Source organism: Alexandromys fortis, unplaced genomic scaffold, assembly GCF_014885135.2.
Source record: "Alexandromys fortis isolate MF-2015 unplaced genomic scaffold, M_Fortis_MF-2015_v1.1 scaffold_185, whole genome shotgun sequence".
NCBI lineage: Eukaryota > Metazoa > Chordata > Mammalia > Rodentia > Cricetidae > Alexandromys > Alexandromys fortis.
In genome coordinates, this window is record NW_026068094.1 from 60,965 (window position 1) to 86,153 (window position 25,189).

The 25,189-nt window shown below is 41.0% G+C and overlaps 1 protein-coding gene across 6 annotated transcripts in view; it reads right to left on the reverse strand.

Moving 5' to 3' along the window:
- Positions 1–25,189, reverse strand: part of Large1 (LARGE xylosyl- and glucuronyltransferase 1) — a 383,834-nt gene that overhangs the window by 27,375 nt on the left and 331,270 nt on the right. For all 6 annotated transcript variants that reach the window (XR_007588866.1, XM_050123188.1, XM_050123191.1 and 3 more), the window contains 2 exons: positions 23,029–23,184; positions 8,207–8,370 (listed from right to left, as the gene is read on the reverse strand). Coding sequence is in view for 5 of the 6 variants with exons in the window: in XM_050123188.1 (XP_049979145.1) it covers positions 8,207–8,370; positions 23,029–23,184 (320 nt within the window). In the remaining variant the exon portion in view is untranslated. The remainder of the gene's footprint in view (positions 1–8,206; positions 8,371–23,028; positions 23,185–25,189) is intronic.

The window sequence follows — 25,189 nt, forward strand, 5'->3', positions numbered from 1 at the left end:
GGTACAAGACAAATTAAAAAAATCAGTAGCCCCCCTTTACACAGATGATAAATGGGCTAAGAGAGAAATATCACCCTTCACAATAGCATAAAATATCACAACGTAACTCTAAGAAAACAAGTGGAAGACCTGTATGACAAGAACTTTAAGCCTTTGAAGAAAGAAATTGAAGAAGACATCAGAAAGTGGAAAGCTCTCCCATGATCTTGGGTAGGGAGAATTAATACAGTAAAATGGCAGTCTTACCAAAAGCAATGCCTATCAAATTCTAAAAAAGTTCTTCAAAGACATTGAAAGAATAGTACACAACTTTATATGGAAAAGCAAAAATCCAGGATAGCCAAAACAATCCTGCACAATAAAGACATCACAATTCCTGACTTTAAACTCTACTACAGAGCTACAGTACTGAAAACAGCCTAGTATTGGCATAAAAACAGACAGGAGAACCAATGGATTCAAATCAAAGACCCAGATATTAATCCACACACCTATGAACACCTGATTTTTTACAAAGAAGGAAAAAATATAAAGTGGAAAAAAGAAAGCATATTTAACAACTGATGCTGGATGTTAACATGTACAAGAATGAAAATAGATCCATATCTATCACCGTGTACAAAACTCGAGTCTAAATGGACCAAAGTCCTCAATAAAAAGCCAATCACACTGAACCTCATAGAAGGGAAAGTAGGAACTACACTTGAATGCATTGGCATAGGAGAACACTTCTTAATATAACCCCAGTAGCACAGACACTTAGAGAAAAACTTAATAAATGGGAACTCCTTAAACTGAGAAGATTCTGTAAAGCAAAGGACACAGTTAACAATACAAAATGGCAATCTACTGAATGGGAAACGATCTTCTCCAACTCCACATCAGACAGAGGACTGATCTCCAAAATATACAAAGAACTCAAGAAACTGGTCATCAAAAGAAGAAAGAATCCAATAACATAAAATGAGGTACAGACCTAAACAGAGAACTTTCAACAGAGGAACATAAAATGGCTGAAAGACACTTAAGGAAATGCTCAACATCCTTAGCTATCAGAGAAATGCAAATCAAAACAACTCTGAGAATCCATTTTACACCTGCAAGAATGGCCAAGATCAAAAACACTGATGACAACTTATGCTGAAGAAGATGTGAGGTAAGCAGAACACCCCTCCATTACTGGTGGGAGTGAAAACTGGTTTGCAAACTGGTTTGGATATCAATATGGTGATTTCTCAGAAAATTAGGAAACAACCTTCCTCAAGACTCAGCAATACCACTTTTGGGTATATACCTAAAGGATTCTCAATTGTACCAGAAGGACATGTGCTCAACTATGTTCATAGCAGCATTGTTTGTCATAGCTAGAACCTGGAAACAACCTAAGTGACCCTTGAGTGTAGAATGCATAAGGAAAATGTGGTACATTTACATAATGGAGTACTACACAGCAGAAAAAAATGACACCTTGAAATTTCAGGGCAAATAGATGAATCTAGAAAACATCCTATTGAAAGAGAAATATCATAAATGGCTTTTAGACATAAAGCAAAAAAAGGCTATAATTTACAATCCTAGAGAACCTAGGCAACAACTAGGACCCTAAGAGAGACAAACATGGATCTAATCTACATGGGAAGTAGAAAAAGACAAGATCTCCTGAGTAAATTGGGAGCATGGGGACCATGGAAGAGGGTGGAAGGGGGAAGATAGAGAAAAGGAGAGGAGCAGAGAAAAATCTATAGCTCAATAAAATCAATAAAAAATAAAAACTACAATGTTGTCAGCCTGGGGAAAGTGTTAAAGTTGTAAACATTTGTGCATTCCTAATGTGACTGTGCCATTTTTATGATGAAAGAGTCAAGTTTTAGAGAGTATTTGCCTAAAACAGGACGAGCCAGCCCAGAAGATGGCTCGAGACACTCGAAGAAGCTCTGCCTTTCTGTTCTAAGTTTTCCCCAATTCACCACAGTGCCCATAACTGCTTTCTGCTGGAGAGAACAAAGGGCTCAGGACTGGAATACTCTGATACTTGTCATAATATCAGATTTGATCTCTGAGTTATAGGTGCAGTACAGGTGGTCAAATGTTGATGGTATTTTGATGTCAGTGTGTATATATGTTCATTGGGAATAAGAACACCTGTGGTTGATTACAAAAGCTACTTAACTCTCTTTATCTATACTTAATATTGGCACTCTCTTACAGGACTCAGGCCTGGTTGTGTGACTTGTTTTGGTTCATGGGACATTAAGAAAATGGATGTTAGAAGCGTCAAAATTTGTTAAGGCACTTGGATTTGAGCTTCAACACTCTCGAAATCCTGTGACACCCCACTTCCTCATTTTGTGACTAAAAATATATTACCTGGCTTGATAATAAGCCCATGGCCCAGGTAAACCTACCTTTAGCAGACATTCTTAGATAGCAGCAGACACCTGTAGGGACCCATAAACCCTGAGAACAAATATCTGATCATGGAATAGTGAGCTCATCATGATGGTCAGCTGAAACTGCTACTATTTGGACTAGTTTATTAAGTAGCAAAAACATGTGATTGGATTTGCTGAGATAATGGTAGGAAGTGCATGGTATAAAGCTGGATGTTCAGCAGGTACTCAGTCTCTGACAGCTATAATTTCCTCATTTCTGCTTCTTAAAGCAAGCCTTATCTAACATTTTTATCAGTGTTCCTGGGTTGCTAGACAGACAAGGCTCCTCCACTTTAGGGGTGCATGTACCAATAGTGGAGAATACAATAAATAAAACAAACGGAGATGAGTTCAGATGGAACAATGCACTTGGGATGTAAGGAACAGTAACACAGAAGATTCAAGGAATAGAGACTCAGTGCAGGCCAGGAAGGGCCCTTCTGAAGTGGTAAAACTCATGACCTAAAGCTTCTGCAAAACCTGTATGTACAAATCCTAACTCCCATAGTGATAACATGAGATTAAGGGTGCTTTGGGAAATAATTATGTCAGAAGGGTGCATCTTTTATGACTAGGGTTAATACCATTATAAGAGAGAATCCAAACAACTCCCTCTTGAGTAGCCCTCACTCATACTTGGACATAATTTAGTAACTTAATTCTTGTAACTCTTCTTTGGAAAGCCCACACCCATGCACTTCTAATAATCTGTCTTTCTTATAATCCTCATATACAAATCTGTTTTAAAATATCTTTATTAAACAACTAGTATGGTTTGTAAAGGTCCTAGAAATTCTCTTGCTCCTTATACCAACATCCTATCAATGAACATGGCTTGAAAGTATTATCACACTTCACACTGGGAGGCTGAAAGGGGCCAAGTACCTGAATCAAATTCACACGTCTCAGAAGTGACACAGCTGGGCTGAGTGCAGGTCTTTCTTTCCCCCTTTATTATCGCTAAATGCCTACTACCATGTCCTAGTTAGCATCAGTGATCAATTTGAGAATGTGTAGAGTCATCGGCAGGATTCTCAACTGAGGAATTGCCCAGATCAGATTGGTCTGCGTTCATGTCTATGAGGTATTATCTTGGTTGATGATTGATGTGGGATGGCCCAGCTGACTGTGGGTGGTACCATATCTACACAGGTGATCCTGGGCTGTATAAGAAAGCTAGATGAGTGTGACAGTAAGGAGCAAGTAGTATTTATTCATGGTTTCTGCTTTTAAGTTCCCACCCTTACCACCTTAATGATGAATTGTGACTTGAAACATAAACCAAATAAATCTTTTCCCTTCCTAAGTTACTGCTGATAAGACTATTATATCACAGCAACAGAAAATCAAACACATACAGAATTTTCCAGAAGGGCATTCAGATCTAGACAATGGTTCCTGGTTGACAAATGTTAAAAGAGTTTCCACAGATTCATTCAACACTAATCAGAATTCTGCATGGCAAGAACTTTAACCCTATTTCATATATAAAAAAAACCAGAATTCTAAGATATTGAGTGAAATGCTAAAACTATCAGCAGAGGATTGAGGGAGGAGATGAGACTTGAGATAGAGCTCTTTGATCTGAAGCTTAGTGCCTTCTACACAGAACACACTAATGTTTTAATAAATTCTGATCACTCATGCTTCATTCAGTTCAGAAGCTTTTGAATATACATCAGTACAAAGAACTGAGCCTGCATATTCTCATGGGCATTATAACCTTAATAATATCATCATTCCCAGGTAACAGATAAGGAAACTGAGGTTTAGAAAGGCAAGATGACTTCTGCATAAAGTTAAGTTGAAGGTCTGAGCCATTGATTACACACAGTGTCTGCCTCCTGGGACCAGGTGTTGTGCATAGCTACACCACAAATATGTGTGTAAGCCAGAGGTCATTGTTTAGTGTCTTCCTCCACATTTCTCTCACCTCATTTTTTGAGAAAGGCACCCATTTCCATTAATTACACTCAGTGTCATTCCCAGACAGCCATGACATGGACGTTTCCACTCATTCCATGCTTCCCTCATGGTGCTCTGTGGGCCTCTGCATGTTGAGGTTCCTGCTCCTTCATGTTCGCACATTTTGCATCCACTCATGATTAATAACAGTCTTTAAGGAACACTCATTGCATGCCTGGAACAGTGGCTCACATCATTCCTGATCAATCCCAAGGCATCTTCATTTCCATATGGGAAAGTCAGGTAGCCCAACAGACAGTGCTTTTGAAATGAGGCAGTTAAGGTGTTGTGTGATATTTTGATTGTGTTCTGACAAATAAAGCTTGCTTGGGGTCAGAGGGTGGAGCTAGCCACTAGTTGAACATAGAGGTTTGGACTGTAGCAGAGGATACAGGAAGTGGTAAGGCAGTGCTGAAAGAAGAGCTTGGCCCTTTTAGATGGAGGAACAGAAAAGGTAGGAAGCTCCTGGTTCCCTAATCTTTCAGGTTTTTATCACAATATTTGATTCCTTCGTCTTTACTGATTAACATTATTTAGATAAATACATCATTTGTTGCCCAACTTTTGGAGCACAAATTCACAAAATAGTTGCCCATGGCTTTGAAGCCACCAGCACCCACTGCAGCTGCACATAGGAGCTCCACGTGCTGGAGTAACCATGCTCCTTCCCACCCCTCAGGCCCTCTGAGTATGGAATTTTCCTATTGCAGCCTTTCTAGAGCAATCTCCACAAGCCCCAAACTCCACAGGTCCTTGGCATCCAAATGCTACTGTGCTTAGGCCCTCACCACTGGGCAGCTTTGCTTCCGAACAGCACTGTGGTTTCACTTCCTCCCAGTCACACATACTTTCACACATTCCCTCCATGTCCACCATTCAGATGGTATAGGCATAGGTTTTTGTACAATAATACAAATCTGAAGCTATCTTTGTTATACGATATATAAGTTTCTACTCTTATTAAAGGCATGTTTATATATTGATAGAAACTTAAGGTTGTCTTGTTTAGAAAATATTGTACATAGATTTCTACTCTTGGTCAGTGTATTGTACCTATACAGCTCATCGAACAATGTAATTAAATTTCTGATCCTCAAAATTTATTATTACAAAGTATTTAGGATAATAAAGAAATGCAGGTGAGTAGTTAGTCACCTATTATGATCAAGCTTGTACTCAGGTTAGGTATATTTTCGAGGTCAAATAGAGATATTTTATATAAACAGGTGGTCTTCCAAACCTTGGAAATCTACAAAATATGGCACTTAACATATTTTAATAGCATAAGGTTCTTTTTTTAAGACAATGAGACATGTCTGTTCCTGGGAGCACCAATCTACTTCAGAGAAGATGATAGGCATCAAAGAAAAGCCAAATTGAGTTTACTTTCTATGTGGTAAAAGCTAGCCACTGGGCAAGAAACTGCCCTTGCCTCAACTGCTGACAGTATGCTGTCCAAGTTGGACAATCAGGGAACAAAAGAAAGTGACTGCCGAACTCTGCCAAGAAAAGGTGGGAAAGTCCTTCAAAAATCCTGGTTCACAGAAATTTCTGTCATATATACCTGTAGGCCAGGTATGGATTCCCCAAGGTTGCAGACGAACCTTCGGTGAATGTCCAGGCAATCAGCAGTTTCTGTCCTTTCTTAGTTTGCTTTGCACTTCCTGTTTACCCAGGTAATATTATATCCTTCTCAGGTCTCTGATGGAGTTAAGAACAGATAGCTATGGTTATTTTCCTTGTCAGTTCAGAAAAGAAACTCACAAAAAAGTGTAAAGTGTAAAAAAAAGATACTTTTGGGCTGGTACTATAAGTCAGGATAGAAAGTGAATTATGTACAACAGTTTGGCCTCACCAAGATAAAATGGAGTATTTTCTCTGAATTTGTCACATGCTATGGATTAGACACTGTTAATGTAATTATTGCCTATATATATATTTGTATATAGTTATTGTACATATTGTATATTGTTTTTCCATTAGTTAAAACCTTTGTTTTTATATAAAAAGGGGCAAATGAGTGATAATTTGACTGTGTGCTAGCAAATAAAGTTTGCTTGGAGTCAGAGGGCAGAGCTAGCTAGGTCTGGAGGACTGAGAGAGAGAAGACAGGACATGGCAAGGCAGGGCTGAGAGAGGAGCCCTTGTCCTTTTTGGACAGAGGAACAAAGAGGTAGGAAGCTACTGGTAGCTGCTACTGACTCTCTGATCTTTCAGGTTCTTACCCAAATATTTGACTCCTAATTTTGTATTGATTAACATTAATTAGATTAACATCTCAGTTTGGCACAAAGTGTACCAGATAAGGACAGCCACTGAAGCATGTGTAACTTAAAGAGGAAGCTGCTCAGCCAGTATGGGAGTCAGCTATGTCAAATGGCTTGGGAGAGGAAATCTGCTTATCTCGAGGACAGTGACCTCAGGGCTTAAAATCCATTCATCTCCTGTAGTCAGTGAGGTTTGTAAAAATATAAGTAACAGCGGGAGAGATGAACAACTTAGCAATTAAGAGTATGTATTACTTTTGCAAGGACCTGAGTTTGTTTCCCATTGGCCACATCAGGTACTTCACAACCATCTGTAACTCAGCTAAAGGTGATACAATACCCTCTCTGTACTCCGTCAACACTGTACATAGCTAAAATTATTTGTATAGCTATGCTTTTCTTCTGTCCAATTGTGCAAACAATCACCCTTCCAACCATAGGCCCTTTGGACTTGCTAGTTCATCTGTCTGGAAAACTTTTCAGGGAAACTGGTGTGTCTAACTTTCCTCACTACCTTCTACATCTCTACAGATATGTCTCTTAGGAAGATTTTGCCTAATGGCATAATCTAAAGAAGATCTCCAAACAGACTGACACTATCTATCCCAGTCCCTTCAAAGACCTTATTGCCACTATAATATTATTAAATTATTTATGCATATCTATCTATACTCCTGATCCTGGTTCACACACTCCAAACTTAAAACAACACCACAACAAAGATTCTGTCTTAATTGTTTGCTATGGATCCTGGGTATGAATTTGTCTCAAAAGCTCTCATTGTGACTCAGTTATCCCTTATCATGGTTAAGAACCTGCCTATCAGACTGTAATTGAGAAAGGGCCACCATAACAGGAGTGCCACTGGGAAATGCCCAGTGAAGGACTGTTACATCAGGACACAAGTGAGGAAGAGAAATGAGCCACGTTTTGCTGGGTCCACATTGGCAGTTTGAATAAGAATGGTGCCCGCATTCTCATATATTTAAATGATTAGTCACCAGGGAGTGGCACTTGTGTTAGAAAGACTAGGGGGTGTGGCGTTGGTGAAGGAAGTGTGTTGCTGGGTAAGGTCTTTGAGGTTTAAAAAGTTCATGCCAAGCCCAGTATTTCTCTCACTCTGTCTTCTTTCCAGCAGATCAGGATGCAAGTTCTCAGTCCCATGCCTACATTCCTGCCACCATGATATTCATAGATTAATCCTCTGAGACTGTAAGTAAGCCCTCAATTAAATACTTTCTTTTGAAGTAGTTTCTTTAATAATGGTGTCTTTTCACAGCAGCAATGGAGCAGTAACTAAGCTCCAGTGTGTAGCCTCTTCAGCAGGGCTTTACTCCTAATGAACGAATTCTTATTATTATCCTCAAGCAACATTGATAACAAAAAGAGGAAACCCCTCTTGTGCAGCACGAGGAAGATGATTTAGACTTAACACAACTTGATATTCCAAGCCTAGGAGACCATCGCTCATCTTCCATTGTTCCATGGGGTAAAGAACATCAGTTATGGGGACTGTGTGGTGGGTAACATCATTGATCGTACCTGTCCATGGAGAGCTGAGCTACCAGGGTAACATCTGTATTGTCAGCAGCAGGCTCGAATTCATAGTGCAGGAAGTACAGGTGGGTTCGGTGAACAGTGAAGCGTTCTCGCCGGAATTCATAACACAAGTCATCCTCATCCAGCTCTGACAGCTGCTTCTGAAGCTGCAAAGGAAGAAAAAGGTTTGGAGATAGGAGGAAAGGCACCAAGTGACCCAGGAGCCTGTCTGCAGTTGTCTGTACTTCCTGTGTTAGTACTTTAACAGAAAGGACTCCTATTTTATCTCCTGAGCCATTACTCTAACTTCAAAGGGTGATCAGAAAGGCTGGCACCTTCTCCATAGGAGAGATGAGCCCCCTTGTGGCCAAGACAGACAGTGATGCTCACTGACAAATAGAGCCCACACAAAATTCTCACAAATAAAACAGAGGGTTTTCTGGGGCAAGTCAGTCAAACGGTGATCTAGTTTCAACTAACCCAAAGAAGATACTTCCAGATGAGGAAATCCCAAATGTGAAAGCTTCTGAGTGACCTGATGGTTTTGTCTTCCTGGAACTACATACTTCAATCTTTGGGTCAGGTATAGGAGAGAAGAATCAAGCAAATGCATTAATGACATAAAACTCTGTCCATTTATTATTTTAAATTTAATTTAACCAGGACAACCTCTTTTACTTTTTCTGATGAAAGTCTGTCTTCATTAGTAGAATATTATGTTTAGTTCTACTCCTTTCTCCTAGCTTGTAGGAGAGACCCAGTCAATCACTTTACTTGGGGGCGGGGTCCCCCAAGGATATTTTTTACTTATAAAGATTGCGGGCATGCTCCCAGCCGCCCCTTCTGCTTTCCTGTTCACCGCGGGAATCTCTGGTTCTGTAAGTCTATTTCCCCATTAAAGCTGTATATATTTTTACAATCTGTCTGCATTCATTTTACGCCGATACTAGCTCACCTAACACGCTAACAAGAAACTCAGACTTTGCATGGCTACAGATGCCCAACCTACTATATTTCCTTTCTGGTAAACCCCACAGTACCACTACCACGCAAATGATGATGTCTGCTTAACAGATTGAAGAGCTGAAATCTCAGAGTACCTGACAAAAAGTATTTATGTCCTGGCAACACACTAACTATAGCAAGAGAAAGGGATTAGGATATGTGGGCAGAGTGGGGTAAGTGGGCTTGGCAGACCTACATCATCACTGCGATGTGTGATGTTTACCTGAGTGCAACCAAATGTGAATGATCTGCAAGCTTTGGGCAGAGAAGACTCAGTACATGCAGTTTGTATTTCAATAAAATTAAACTTAAAAATAATAATTTCCCAAGGATCACACAAATGATTCTGATTTTTGTCCTGTTACCTCATCCTTCTCTATCACATTAGATCAGATATTTGAATATAGATTAAAGTTTACATGGTGGGACTTACTAGCCTGTCTGAAAGCAATAGACTGGTTTTCCAAAAAAAAAAAAGTCTCATTTTTTAAATCTCAAAACTGATAGCATAATTCACAAGAAAGCACATTAACCTGCTTCTCTCAGACCATTGTGCCTTTGTATTATTTCTCAAGAGAGGAGCTGTGGCACACATGCCCCTGTAAAGTAAAAGATATCATTACTCCTCTGCTCCTTCCTCTCTGCATCGTGACCTCACTCTGTACAGTGTACTAAAGCCGTGAGTCTGTTTCTCTGTCCTTGAAATCTAGGATGAACTTGGAATAGTGTTTTGGTGCTAGAATTCAGGGGAGATCATATCCTCCTCTGCTGAGGCTAGACTCCAAGAAGCAACAACATGTGGTTCTCTACCACAGCCAGGAGACAATGCTCAGGCTAGCCTGACAGGAGAGGACAGACACCTATGACCAGTATACTTTCTTTAGTTGCCCAGAAAATGTGAGCAAACCCAGCTAAGTTTGGCAATTTGTTCTAAGGAACACTTCTTGTATAACACTGAGCTACAGGTTGTGAACAATAACTGATAATATGGTATTAGCACTTAATGTGAGGCATGTTTCATTAAGGGACCTGATAAATCTAAGGAAAGTTTCAGCTCTTCAGCCCTGTTTGGTAATTGCTCATAGTTCATCAGAGGGTTTTATATAGGCCAGATGTAGCCACACCTTTCCAAATGCTCAGATGATTAGCTGAGATCTAGTGGTCTGGGGGCACTTTTGGCCACCTAACTAATATAATACCAGGAGGAGGAATAGAATCCTCACTCTATCCATGATTCTGCGTACCACAAAACCCCTTCTGATGTACACAATTAGACCTGAAGATCTCTGGTGACAAGCAAAGAAACCTGTCCTACACATCATTTCAACTCTCTCTGCAGGCTCTCCATTAGTGCTTCTCAGACTTGGCTTTCTCTCTGCCTTTCTGACTTCCTTGGGCATCACATTTTTGGAAAGCCCTCCCTCACTGGACTCTTTTTTCTACCCCCCTCTATCTTACTTTCGAGATGGCTTAGATATTCATTTTCTGTGAGATCACTACAGGCCCTTCCAGGACAGCTTTTCCATTTCTTCTTTAGACTTGAAGAGTTGATCCCAAACTCCATTAGGCACTTGTCAATTTGAACTGCAATTATTTAAAGACATCCCTTACAAGATGCCCCCCCCCCCCCGTATGCCTAGTGCACAACAGAATGCCCAATAGCAATATGTTGGAAGAATGAAAAAGATTTGGTGAGCAACAAGATGAACACCATCACTGTGCTGGCCTGACCTCCAATTTTCCTTTGCTTCCTCTAATTTTATTCATATAAAGTAATACATAGTTAAGCCTATTATTTTCACTATTTGCACTCAAGGGTGTTTGATGGCAGACCAAGTTTTAGGAAGCAAGCAGATGCATAGCATGTGTTTATCTGCACAGGTGCTTATCCCCTTCTGAACACTCTGAGGGAGATCCTTGTAAACCTCACCTAACAGCTGAGAAAGTAGCTTCAAATTCCTAAGGGCCCTTAGACACGTCACACCTGGGTCCATGTGTACCCATCACTCTCTAGGGAAGATGCTAATTTGGTCTCAGGTTAAGATTCTGATAGAGTGCAGAGTCTAAGGTTGCAGGTTGGATCCCTCCTCCCCTACCCCTCAGGTGAGTGGGTGGCTTCTTTTTAACTTTTCTGAAGTCTGATTTCCTCAAGTATAAGGGGAAAGAGTAAAGATCCCCTACATCCACACAAGGGACGATGAGAGGTGCTGCACATGCATCAAGCCCTTGGAGTGAGGAGCGATTCATTCAACATCACCTGTTAACACCATTAGGAAAGAAGGTAAGCCCCTGGAGACAACTTTGGGCAAGGGCTTAGGTTAGGGAGAAGGTTCAGGGGTGTCTGCCCTCCTGATTTTATGTGTGTGTTTGTGCATGCGTGCGTGCATGCACATGTGGAAGATAGCCTCAGAAGCAATTAACCTGGATTTTTGAGGTCGGGTCTCTCACTGGGATGTGGTGTTTGCTGATTTTGCTAGGCAGGTCAACAAGTAAGCTACTGGCCTGTTTCTGACTCCTTAGCACTGGCATTAAAAGTGTATGTCACACACCTGGCTTTTTACATGGCTACTGAATAAACTCATCATGCTTGTATTGTAAGCACCCTTAGGCTAAATCATGTAACAACTCTTTCTGTCCCACCAGCTCCCAAATAATGACAGAGATCAATTATTAATTATGAAAGTGTGGACTTAGCTTAAGCTTGTCTGTATAGCTCTTATAATTTAAATTAACCTGCTTTTATTATACTATGTTTTACCATGTGGCTTTTTTACCTTTCTTTCATTCTATATATACAGCTCCCTCCATGTCTCATTGGTGTCTTCTCTGTGCCTTGATTATCTCTGACATTCTTTCTCTCTTCCACACTGTAATTGAACAGTTTCCAGTTCAGAAAAGAAACATTTGCAAACTCCTTGAAGGAATATGTTTGGCTTTGTCTCCCCTTGGTTTTGCTTTGTGGCTTTAATATACTAAAAAAGGCGCATGGTTTCTGCTTTTGTGGAGGCAAGGGAAAAGGATGTATGGATGTTTGTATGTGAGCTTTTAAGACTCACATCTTCCTTTGATGAGTTTTCAATCAAGTATCTTAATTTATGTGGCAAGATTATTACTGACAACACAATGAAATGTATGGGGGGTTTACTTCTCTTTATATGGACCAATGGAAAAGAACTTATCAAGTTAATGGCTCTACTTTCTAAATCACCCATAGAATGAATCTCCATTCAAATTAGAACCCCTAAACCCAGGACACTCCAAGCACCTTAAAAGCTATATAAGCCTTTGTTGGTATCAATTACTTCATGCTAAGAAAGGAAGTGACCATCAAGGAAAATGACTCCAGAACTACCAAGGTGTAGCTTGCTCTAGCAGAGAAGGCTGGGATGCAGTTCTAGAGTACCTATGTTCTCTTTTATGAAATTCACGGTATCAGTGGTGTGTGATTCATACAAATCCAAGTCCACATATAACCATCAGTGTGATGGTCACCTAGGAGGTGTTACTGTCGGGATACCACACAGATATCCTAAGACAGGTAGATCTGTCTGTGAGACTTCAGGGTACCCAGATGCCAGCTACATGTTCGAAATACCTTTACTACCACCACCATGGGATGCACCTAACACGGCTATGAATAGAGGGCCTGCTCAGTGCTGGGTGTTGGGTGCCAAGTTAATGTTTTGGGGTGCACTGTCTCACATTTTAAATCCCTTAGCACACATCTCTTTTTCAAAGGAGAAAACCTAGGCCCTCCCTCTTCGAACGTCCAGCCAGGAACACTTCACACTACACAATTACTTCTTCCACAGAAGATAGGAGCTTCAAATGGAATGGCAGAAAACATAATATGCCTTAACAAAGCATGCCATTAAAAAAAGAAAAAATTGTATATATAGTAAGGTCCCAACAAAAACAAACAAACAAAAAATCCACTAAAACTCAGCTGAGGAAAACATTACAAGGTTAACAAAAATTTTTCTGTGAGTGATGGATTCAAAGATAAATTTTATTGCTTCTATATATCTTCCTGTAGTTAGCAAATTCTCTGCAATTTTCCCAAATGAGCTAATGCATGCAGGAGTGCTTTATAAAGTGAAAAGTGTTGCATGGACTTAAACAATGAATGTGATTGCAGTACTTACTTTTTCAAATTCTAATGTTGGGTGGCTTATTGCTGTATGTGTGGCTGATGTTGTCTCAAGTGGAAAATACCAGTTGCTTCAATGCAGTGTTTTCTTCACCCAGTGACTGGGCAATGTCCCCAGAGAGACACTGGGCTGAAGGGAATGCTTTCATTAACAGGCCTGAAGGCTACTGCACCCTGTTTTCTAGCCACAGAAGAAAATAGGACTCCCGCCAAGTGAGTAAAAGAAACAAAAGATGTATTTCTTCTAAGATAAAATACATTTCCTAAATTGTTTCTTTGGGCAACCAAATGAGGCACAGGCAAAATTTGACTGAAGAAAATGGTCCTTTAAGCAGTTTGCACTTCTGTTCTGCCTTTCTATCCCGAAAGACAATGGTCTAGACTGGTTCTGAGCTGCCTGAAATGATGGCTGGACATGCCTGAGGGTTTAGCGGAAGTCTGTTCCCAGCTCTGGAGAAAGGGACTTCTGTTTACAGCAGGATGAAGAAACAGTGACATTAAGGAGATATGTGAAAACCAGAACCAGATAACACCAACCCTCATTTTCTATGTGATCTATGTGAAAATTCATTTCAACAATAGAACAAAGAGATCCGGCTTCACAAAGCATCTTTGGAAAATCAGTAGATTACTTGGAGTAGGTCTGGCAGGTTCTCCCATTTAATCCTCAAACCAGTCCCACATGTTAGGGTGCCTCTCAGTCCTGCGTTTTTGATGAAGGCTTTACAATCTGGAAGGTTCAGCCAAGTATTCAAGGTTGTATGATCAGTGAAAACAGCAGCAGGTACTGAACCTAAGAACTTTTTGATGAGCTTTTGTTGTCACCATGTCACTATCATGTAAAGAGGTTTTTGGTTTTTTCCTAGCTCTAATTATTCAGTTAGATGGTTCTGTGGCTATGCAACAGTGACGTTCCTGGTAGCTGCCTCAGCAGAGTTAATTTGGTTTCCTCTTTTGGGCATTTCTAAATTCTAAGGAAAAGTCACATCAAGTATAATGGGTAAGGGAGAGGACTTCAAGTTTGAGGCAAGCCTGGGCTACATAGTGAGACAATGTTGCAAGGGGGAAAAAGTAAAAGCGGGCTTAAATAATGAAGCTGTTAACTGCTAAGAAATGCTTTCCTTAAGTTCACACATCAGAAGATCTGGTGCTTTCAGCTAATACTAGAATAGCCTTATTTTTTAACTCTGTGCATTATTTTATACAAAAGATATGGATGGATTGTTACGGTGTTCAAACTGCAGCAAGTGTGCAACAATGAAATCTCAACAATATGGTGGACTAAACAGATTGCATAATGACAGCGTATCTATGTGGCCATCTCTAAATACATGCACATGAGCAACACTAAAATAAATGAATGTTGTGTATGTAACACACACATAAACTATTAAAATTACAGAAGTGGTCATGAAACTGAGAATGAGAAGGGCAGGGGAAAGGAAGGAGTAGGAGGGAATAGGAATGGAAATGATAATTATACTGTGTAGGGTAAAAGGGCCAAGGAAAGAACACCCTGACCCTGACATGACACAAGACTATGGCCCAGGGAAGAACACACTGCCCCTAGCTTGAACCCAAGTAAAAAAAAAAAAAAAAAAAACTAAGGAAAAAACAAAACAAAACAAAATTAAAACCACCAATCCCTAAGCTTCAAGATCAGGCCAGAAAATCCCACCAATCCCTGAGCTTGCCCCAAGATAAGGATATATATAATCCTTCAATCTTCTCAAGAAACTCTATATATACTCTGTCTTCTGCTAAGTTCTCTGCTGATTCTCACCCAAGCAGAAGCAGCCAGCCTCCTGGGTTTTTCCCTCCCAATAATCTCTTGTGTAAAGTTTGTTGTGTGGTATGACTTTGTGGCATTACTTAGCTCCTGACACATGTACTTTAGAGCTTAACACTTGCACTGGAGAATGCGCTGACCCTGCCACCAGAGCAGAGCTGTAACATTTGCATTGGCGAAGCTTTTCCCTAAGAGCTGTAACACTTACATACTGTACTCTTGTTTAAGATAACACACACACACACACACACACACACACACACACACACACACAATATCAACAAACCCCAAAATAAGTTAGAGGAAGCAAAATATTTGTAACTACTTCTAAGAGGTCAGGGTCAAGGGACACAGACACATGCCCTGAATGAAGACTATCTGCTCTCTATAAAAAGCCCTTCTGTGTTGGAAAGTTCCTCAGGTAGAATTTTGAGGGGGTATCTTCCTTTATTTTCCCAGGGTCAGCCCTGAAATAACTAGATTTCATCTCCACCCACTCCTATCTCCTAAGTATTGGCTTTTAAGTGGTGAGCAGATGGACTTAGATCTAGTAGACAGCTGTGGAAGACTTAGTGCATACATTATTTAAAGTAACAGGGACATTATTTGCTCACCAGTCCCCACACTGCTTTTTCTGGGCACACAGCTGGGGTGTATTTCCAGCTTCTGACATTTGGGCAGACAGGCTTGTAGGGCTACTACTTTCGATTCTCACTTAGACACAAATATCATGTTCTTTTCTTGGCTGAAAGCCAGAGTCAAAGAGTTCCCCAGAGAAATCCAGGGCTTCATGGAAGGCAGAGACAAGACAGGAAGTGGTTTGCTCCAGAACCTGGAGAAGAGTCACATGCCAATTACGAAAACTCACTTGAATTTTTCAGTGCAGGATGTTAAAGCATACTATAGTAGTTGGTATTGCCTTACAAGGCACACCCTGCCTAACAAGAAAGCAATCAAGACAAAGTTCAATGGACAAAGAAGGAATCTCAGAGGCCATTTGAGAATTCTTTCATTCTGATACCTTAGAACAACAGATAAAATGTTGATGGGTAAGCTAACAATAAGAATATTGCTCATGCTTCCAAATTACTTTGTCTTTAAATGGAATTCATATCCACTATTTGTTTTCTCTTAATACTTGTATGAGGTGGTAAGGAGATGTCCTGATGCTCTCAGATTAAAGATGAGGAAATGAGGAGGGCTTAGTGGAGAGCTCAGTGAGTAAAGCATTTATTTACCACACAAGCACATGGGCCTGAGTCCTACATCAAAGCTAGAAACGATGGTGCCCATCTGTAACCTCAGTGCTCCCTTCCACTCCAGGCCCAGTGAGAGATTCTGTTCCAAAAAATGAAGGTGGAAAATAACAGAGAAGGATATCCAGATATCCAGAGTGTATCACTGGCCTACACAAGGACACACACACACTCACAAATACACGCACACACACATAGTGGGGGGTGTTGCCCCAGAGATTTCCTCAGATGGCTTGGGGTACCATACTCATCTTCTGAAATCTCATCCAAGGCTCTTCTTCCTTATGGCTTCTAAAAAGAAGTCAAGTTTTATTGGGCCACAGAGACAGGGAGAGAAATATCACTAGCTCACTATTATCTGCTGTGTGTATTAGTCAATAAGTTTCAGGTACCCTGAACATTTTTACACAGAAGACCAAATTGGAAACCACTTTCAGTCTTTCATGGAAGAGGCCACATTCAAGTGTGTTCAGTGAAGGTTGGAGAAGACAGAAAAGGAAAGACATGGTCTCCTCTTTCACAGATACTAGCATTAGCTTCTCTATCACATACAATTAATAGTCTCTTATTTCATATCAATCTCTACTCTAGAGATGAACCTAAGGCCTTTGTTTCTGTATTTCAATGGACCATGTCTAGAAGGAGAGGCAAAAAAGCAAGTCAGCAATTTCTATTTTGGTTGTGGTGCTGGGATTGGAATCCAGAATCTCCTAGGTGCTAGGAAGGATTCTGTCGCTCTGCTTCCCAGCTTGAAAGTAGTGTGATCATGAGTACAACTTGATTTGGGGGAACAGCTGCTGGTGCCACATTATTATAAGCTACCAAAATGCCTCTCTTAGTTTCTTTGCTGTTTTATTCTAAAATGCTCTGAAAAAAAAAAGCCACTTAAGGGATAAAAGGTTGACTTCAGTTTACACTTCCAAGTTACAATTTATCATGGTGAGGAAATCAAGTTACCAGGAGCTTGAAGCAGCTGGTCATATGTATATAGTCAAAAGAAAGCAATGAATCCATGAAGCACACAGTTCAGGATCCTCTATCGTGGAAATAGCACCACCCAGAGAGGGTGAGTCTTCTTATATCAGAGCAAGATAATCCCCCCAGGCATGTTGAAAGGTCCATCTATCTCCCATGTGACTCTTGATTTTGTCAAGCTGACAGTACTGGCCATTGTACTACCTGAACTTATTTTGTCTTTTGAAGTCTATCAAGTTCATATCCTTGGTTCCATTGTACAGGGAGTTTCAGAAAATTTATACAAGTCATGTTAAATCCCACATATTTTTCATGAGGTAATCTTATAAGAAGATAGAGAATTACATGGGTACATGGGCATGTCCATAGAAGTCAGAGTCTCAGGGGAAGAAGACTCTGTACAAGGTGGAGCTGACCCAGAACTAAAACGCCAGCTACAAAGATCAATCCTGTATCTAGGTACCTGCACACAGAATCTCCTGATCCTAGGCTCCTCTTCTTTTCATCTCCTCCCCTGATCTACCTATCCACATTGTGATTTTTAAGGATTTGGAGATTAACATGTTCACAGAGGGTCACAGATGGCCTTGCTCAGCCATCTCTAGGGCCCCAGAACTGTCCATGTTTGTGTGGCTGAAAAGCTGGTGGCATGCTGCTGACCCATGAGTACAGTAATACATTCTGATTTCCCTCTGAGGTCTCTCTGGGGGTACAGATACTTTCACACAAGCCATCTGCTCCTTGTCAGTGTTCAACAGAACGATGTAATAAAGTTTTTATAGAATTTTTTGTATGTGTCTTAGTTTTAACTTCTAAGTGAGCCATGGTGATGCTACTGTCTCTTCCTCCTAGTGAGCTTAGTATCAGGGAACACAGCTTCAGAGATGGCCAGTCTATCACCTTCACGGCATAGGGACCTGAACTTGTAAGCCTTCAGAGATGGCCAGTCTATCACCGTCACGGCATAGGGACCTGAACTTGTAAGCCTTCTTCATTTCAGAGATGATGTGATGTGAGACCTCAGAGAGGTTGGAAGGAAAGGTGTCTCACATAAGCATTTCGTTCCCAACACACATAAGAACTTCCCGGAGTGGTTGGTACACTGGACACCTTAACTTCTAACCTTCTAAACATGGCCTTCATGGATTAAACTGGATGACTGTTTTACAGGCGAGAAAACAGAAAACTGGACTACACTCAGAGTCACAGGTCTTGTCCAGGGCTAGATTTCTTCATCTAGCAAATGTACGTTTTAGGCAAACAACTGTTACGGTTCTTACAGTTAATAAGAATAATTAAGAAACGGATGGCAGGCAGTCTGTTTGTGTATGCAGATATTCTGACAGAGAAAGAGGAAAGCTGACATCATGAATTGAGGCTGGGAAAATGGAGTGGGGAATGTGCTTGCTACTTTGAGAAAGTAGCACTTTTTTTCTACTAAAGGGAGCTCACCCTCCAAGGCTCAGTACTCCATAATCTTGCTCCATCTTGTATTTGTTTGCCCAACATAAAGATATTCTTGGTATTTGACTCTCTCATGCCCTTTCCCATCAATTAGACAACTGAGTCAGACTGTAAGGCTGAGCAGCCACTAATGGGATGAGACCCAGACACTACCTGTGCTACAACTAAAACTTGGTGAATGTCCTGCTTTGGTGTGCTTGTTAGCCTGGTTTGGATCATGATGCACCTCTCATATTGTCAAAAGAAAATGCCTTGCCAAATTTATTTTGCTTTGTGTTCTCTGTGTATCCTAAATTATTTCTTCCCACACAATGTAAGACTGAGGACCTAAATTCAAATCTTCAGTTCTACAAAAAAAGGGTCAGGCATGATTACATACGTCTTTAGTATAAGAAGGTAGAGGCAGGTGGATCCCTGAAGCAAGGGCCAGGCACTGATGCCAATTGGTGAGCACCAGGCTCAATGACAGCCTGTCTCCCAATTTAGGAGCAACAGTGGAGGACACACCAATGCTGACACCCTGGTGTCAACATTGTGTGCACATACACAAATACACACAGACACACAGATAGACACAAACACAGATGTCATGACTATATCAATCAGTACAAGTGCTATGAAGAAATGGAAGAGGGGTCATGCTAAGGAAGAGTGGTGATTGGGGAACACTTTTAACAGTTGAAGGAATAGTGACTGATATCAGCTCTCAGTCTGCTGCCACCCTGTTCTGTGATTTTTAACTCTCTAAGCCCCCATTTCCTTCTCTAAAAATGCAACCAGTAACAAATACCTTATAGGGTTTGCAAAGTAAGAAATACTACGAGAAACAAGAGGGGCTTTTTATCATTGTCATGTCTAAACCTGCAGCTGCACTGGGATATCACCATTCTGCTTTGGGGCTTTAGAGTTAGGTAGACAGGTGACAGGGACCTGCTGCCTTCGTGGGTGCTTTCTTACCTGTCCTTAGAATCTACAAATCATTTCAACTGAGCTCTCCATTCCTGTTGCTGCTGCTGAAGTTCAATACCATTATCACTGTTCTCTGCATTGGCTTCTCTCAAATGTAAATGTGAGAATGCCTATAAAACCAACAGGCTTTAGCCCAAACTCCCAACCCAGCCAAAGCCTTTGTGCTACTGTCAAACAGAAGCCACCATCATACTGCTTTCTGCCTCTTCACTTGCCCGCCTTATCTTTTACCTGATGCTTTATTCTTGCTAATTCTTTACTAAATTCATTCTGTATCTTTCATGTGCCTAGTTCTGTTATAGGAGTGGATTTGGGAGGAGAATGGTTCAAAGTCTCCAACCTAGAAGCTTATATTTGAGGATGAAAACAAAACAGGAAAGAAAGAGTCTATGTAATTGCATATAGTAACATATGCTATGATGGAAAGAAAATAAGATAGATCACAGAATTTTACTTAAGGGGTTACTCTGGGCCACCATTAAATGAGAACATTTAAACATGCCAGGCAGAGACAAGGTATTCTAGGTGGTGGGAAAGCACACAGGTATTCTAGGTGGTGGGAAGTGCAGCTGGTACATGGTACTTGGGAAAGACTGGGGTGCTGAGTGCTTAGACCTGGAAAGCCTGGATTCTCTGCTTTACCAGGGGTTGTTAAGTGGCAGCTTGCATATGGCTCAGTGTCTAATGGGTCCTTGCCAGCTTCTTGGACTCTGGCTTGCATTTACATATACATAATGAACAATCAAGCATAGTTCTAGGTTTGGAGAAAGGCAGAAAGTGACTGCTTCATCCTCTGGATACAGGAAAAGGGGGCAGACAGTCTTTGAAGCACTGATGCTTAACCCTGAGAACACAGGGATGTAGAGGTGATGGGTAGAGAGTCACAGAGGGGAAATGATGGAGAACAGAGTTTTCACTGGGCATTTGGGAGAAAACTCCAAGCAGGCACTCAACCATCATTGCTGAGAATAAACTCTGATTTGAGCAAAGAGAAAAGCTGAGGAAAATGGGGGTGAATAGAAACAGTACTTCTCAGAGCCCAAGAGATTCGAGTGCTTTCTGATTTCCCTTCTCTGTTGCCAGCAGAGAACTGTAGATACTGAGGAGTCTAGGAGGATACAGGGAAAAGCAGGAGAAAGTAGCAAGTTTGCATGTGATCACTTACTCCAGAAAAGGCCAGGAAGGTCTTCCTACCTTCCACAGGGAGTCTAAAAGACTTCTCAAGACACCTAAGGCAGCTATAAAAGCCTTGCCAGTCTCAGAGGAAAATTCTAGTTTGAGTTACTCTCACTTAATTTATTATTAATATTATTATTTTTTTTTTAAAAAAAAACCTTTGTCAGCTCACATGTCCATCTATCTGGTCATTAGCTGCTATGTCTTCTTCTCTGTCCCCCCCACTAGTCCCTATCCTGTTCAGCAAACCAGTCCCGTGTCTGTGGCACCAGATACATCATCTGCCTGGAATGTATCTGTATCTCCCTTATTTGACTACAGCTGAGTTTCTTGTCAGTTAGGTTTCAGTGTCAATTTTACCTAGTCATCTCCAATTTGCTGCCCCCCAAAGAAAGAATCTGCCTGGCTTTTCACTAGTCATTGCTATGTATCACTGGTTATTAGCTAACAAATTTTCCTCACAGCTTGGGTGGTTGGGTGGTTGGGTATCAACGAGCTCGCTGTGTTTTCCTGCTGAGACACAAACTCTGAGGGAGGCACTACTGTCCCTTCCTGGTGCAGTCACTATACTTTACCACGAGCCATATCCTCAGTCACCCTTTCATCTGTCTTAGTGCTCAGAATGAGAAGAACCCCCTCTGTACGTGTTTCTATACTGAATGACTGAAACAATTTCTTCTGTGTCTGATACTGAGGACCTTGGGAAAGAGAGAAAAAGTACTGTGTATTTTGTTAGAATCCAATACACAGCAGATGCTGAGCATATATGTCATTTCTTGCCCATTTTGCAACAGAAGTATTAGAGATACAGAGACACTGGGTAACTTGTTTGAGGTCACATAGGTAGAAATGAGAAGTCTGAACAAAAATTCCAGAAAAGAAGCTGTACTTGCAGACCGATTGAGTGAGGAGAGTTTTAGGACTCTGGAGAGCCTGGAATGTTGCATGCCTTTGAGGCTAATTACCTTGGGCTAGTTCTAACTTTCCAGGACAGCCATTCCTTATCTACCTCTGTGAACTAACATCTTGTGACTAATAGATTAAAACCTTTTACAATCTATTAACTTAGCAGTCCATTAGCTTCCACTATCCCAAGATAAGAGAGCATCTTCCTATAGAAAAGCTTCCCCCATCTTGCTGTACCTGCTTTCCCGATGTACCCACTGATGTATTTTAAACTTGTCTTGATTTATGATTATTTTTGTCTTGTGAATTTATAAAACTTCATAAAACTGCTTCCACATTGGAACATGGAATTTGGGGTGACTCAAATTTGTGTTCCTAGGCTATGGAACTAAAATTGGCTCAAGAAACTTTTTTTCTCTTTAAGATGAGACCTGTGTTTTCTGTGTCACCAAAGGTAATGGTTAGAGTTAAACTCAATTCATCTTGATTCTATGTTTCTGTTGCCTTTGGCTACCATGCTCTTTTTCAATATCCTTAAGAGTTCAGTGTTAGTCACAGCTGGCATCATTGCTTGCTGTTACCATGGGCAATTTGTTTAATTTCTCTACTTGAACTTTTTCAATAGTAAAAGAAGAACTCAACGAAGAAAAATGAATTACTACATATGAAAGAATAGGAAATAACAACAACAACAAAAGCACCCAATATCTTCTGCTATTCCTGTAACTCTTCACTCAACACTTTCCTTGCCCAAACCAACTGGAAAGAAGCCAGTACCTGTTGATGTCTCCCTCTGTGTCACCCTAGGCCCCAGCCAATGAATTCTGTGCCTTCACCACCACAAGCTTGGGAATTTCCTGGCCATGAAGCAGAGAATGAAAATCTGATAGCTTGATCTGCCTGAAAACTCATTCTGACCCATTAAACTGAGCTAATGTCTCCTGCCAAGTCCAAATTGATCCACAGGAAGTGACCAGATGATCTGACCATTGCTCCCTTGAGCCATAGATTCTATGGCAGGTAAAGGGTCTTGCTCCTCAGTGTATAGTCCTGAGCTGATCCAAAACCCAACAAGGACCCAAAACAGACAATGGAAAATGTGGCCAATCTCTCCCATTATCTGTTGAACACTCACATTTTCACTGTTGACATCAGTTTCGCTGGGGCAGCCAAACAGTTCCCTCCGCAGGAGGTTGCCATCATACTCAAGAAAGGTCAGGTAGAGGTTACGGAAGAATTCCACATGTTTGTTCTTCACACGGAGCTTCTTGGGGGAGTTCCAGTGGATGACCTGAAGGGCAGCAAAGAGGCTGTCAGATTGAGAGGGCCACACAACACAGCTCTCTATGGCTTTGGACTAGAAGAGCTGTGATCTGTAGGTCTGCAGGTCATTCACTCACCTATTGGTTCTAAATGTTGAGAGCAGTGGTAAGGAAACCAGTGCTGGTGAAGGATCAAATCTTGCCTCTGTTCTAAGCTGTTGTTTAATCATGGGAAAGTTCCCTTATTTTCTGTGTCACAGGAGCATACACGGTTCCTGTGTGTAGAGACTGGGACTCTTCAACCAAAAACTGTTGGGTGATGCAGACAGTTCAGGAAGGCATAGCTCTTCCCTGGAGGTTCCTGGTACTGAGAACATCATGTAGCTCTTCCACCACCATTGGTATTTCCTTCCTTTCAGAAATCCAAGTCACATATTTCCAAGCACTTAGTTCCATGGTCCCTGCTTCTCTGTCCAGAACAGCTGCCTGACATTGCTGACCTCAAGGGTGTGAGTTTGAATTCTCTCCATATCGTTTCTCTCTCTGTTCTTTAAGCACCACACTGTTAATTGCCCCCTACAACTTCTGATTTATGTTTCATTTTGGGGCCAAGTCTATACTTTATGTCTGGTTACTATTTCTAAATATTGAATTCCCTGTTTAAATAATTGTTGAGATCTCAGTCTTCAGCCAAGACTGAGTGACAATCTCATAGAACTACCATGAAAAGTAAACACATTATCATGCAAATCTGGCATTGGGTAAGCACTCACAAAGATGTTGGTTCCCTTAGCATCTGTAGTCTGCCAGATTGAGAGATGTCCTAAGGAACATGACCCTGGGAGCTGTCCATAGACTATGCATAGCTCCCTCCCCCCCATAGGTAGGTAGAAGGCACAGTGCAGGAAAAAGCATTGGAGATAGCTCTGAAATACTCTATAGAAGCATGATAGAAGATGCCTGTTTTGGAGCTCAGAGGAGAGAAACATGGTTCCCAGGAGACATGAGCTAAAGTGAGACATGTGAGGAAGATCATGCTGAAGCATAGTCTGGGGCATAGAAGATCCAGTTTTGTAGTAGGAGGTTTCTGTCCCACCCGGTCCCGCAATAAACACACAGAAACCATATTATTTGCAATACTGTTTGGCCAAAAGCTTAAGTGTATTTCTGGTTAACTCTTAACTCAAATTAATCCATCTCCATTAATCTGTGTATCGCCATGAAGCTGTGACTTACTGGGTAAAGTTCCAGCATGTGTCTCTGGAAGGGCTATATGGCTTCTCCCTGACTCTGCCTCCTTTTTCCCAGCATTCAGTTTAGTTTTCCCTGCCTAGCTAAGTTCTGCCTTGCTATAGGCCAAGACAGTTTTGTTTATTCATTAACCAATAAAAGCAACACATAGACAGAAGGACTTCCCACACCACAGCTGGGCTGACCTCCTATACCTGAGAAGTCAACATCTGGAACTCAGATAGACCTGACTACTATAGATTCCAGAGAGAAAGAGAGAGAAAGAGAGAGAGAGAGAGAGACAGAGACAGAGAGACAGAGAGACAGAGAGAGGGGGGGGGGCGCAAAATGACAGACTAGGTTTTCAGGCCTTCACTGTGTGTAAAGGTGTACCTGGTAAGGTAAACAGACCAAAATCAAAGCTGGGGAAACTGTTGTGATGCCCTGGTGAGAAAATGAGGCATTGGGTACACATTTTTTTTGACTTGGTTGTAAAGAGAAAATATGAAAGAGGAAAACTGATAAAAGTAAGTGAATATTTAGAGTATAATAAGCACCAAAATTATTCTAAGTACCTCATTATTAATATTTATTGGTACTTATTCTTACAAGTAGTTCTTACTATTATATCATGACTATTAACAATGAATAATTTGAATTAAATTTTAATGAAGAAAATCCATCGGGCATCACTGTGAATAGTACTCTGTCTTGGAAAGGAAGGGAGGTTCCAGAGGATTCTGTTTTCCCATGGTCTCACAAAATTGTGCTTGGTACCTTGTTACCCACCTCGGAGACTACTTG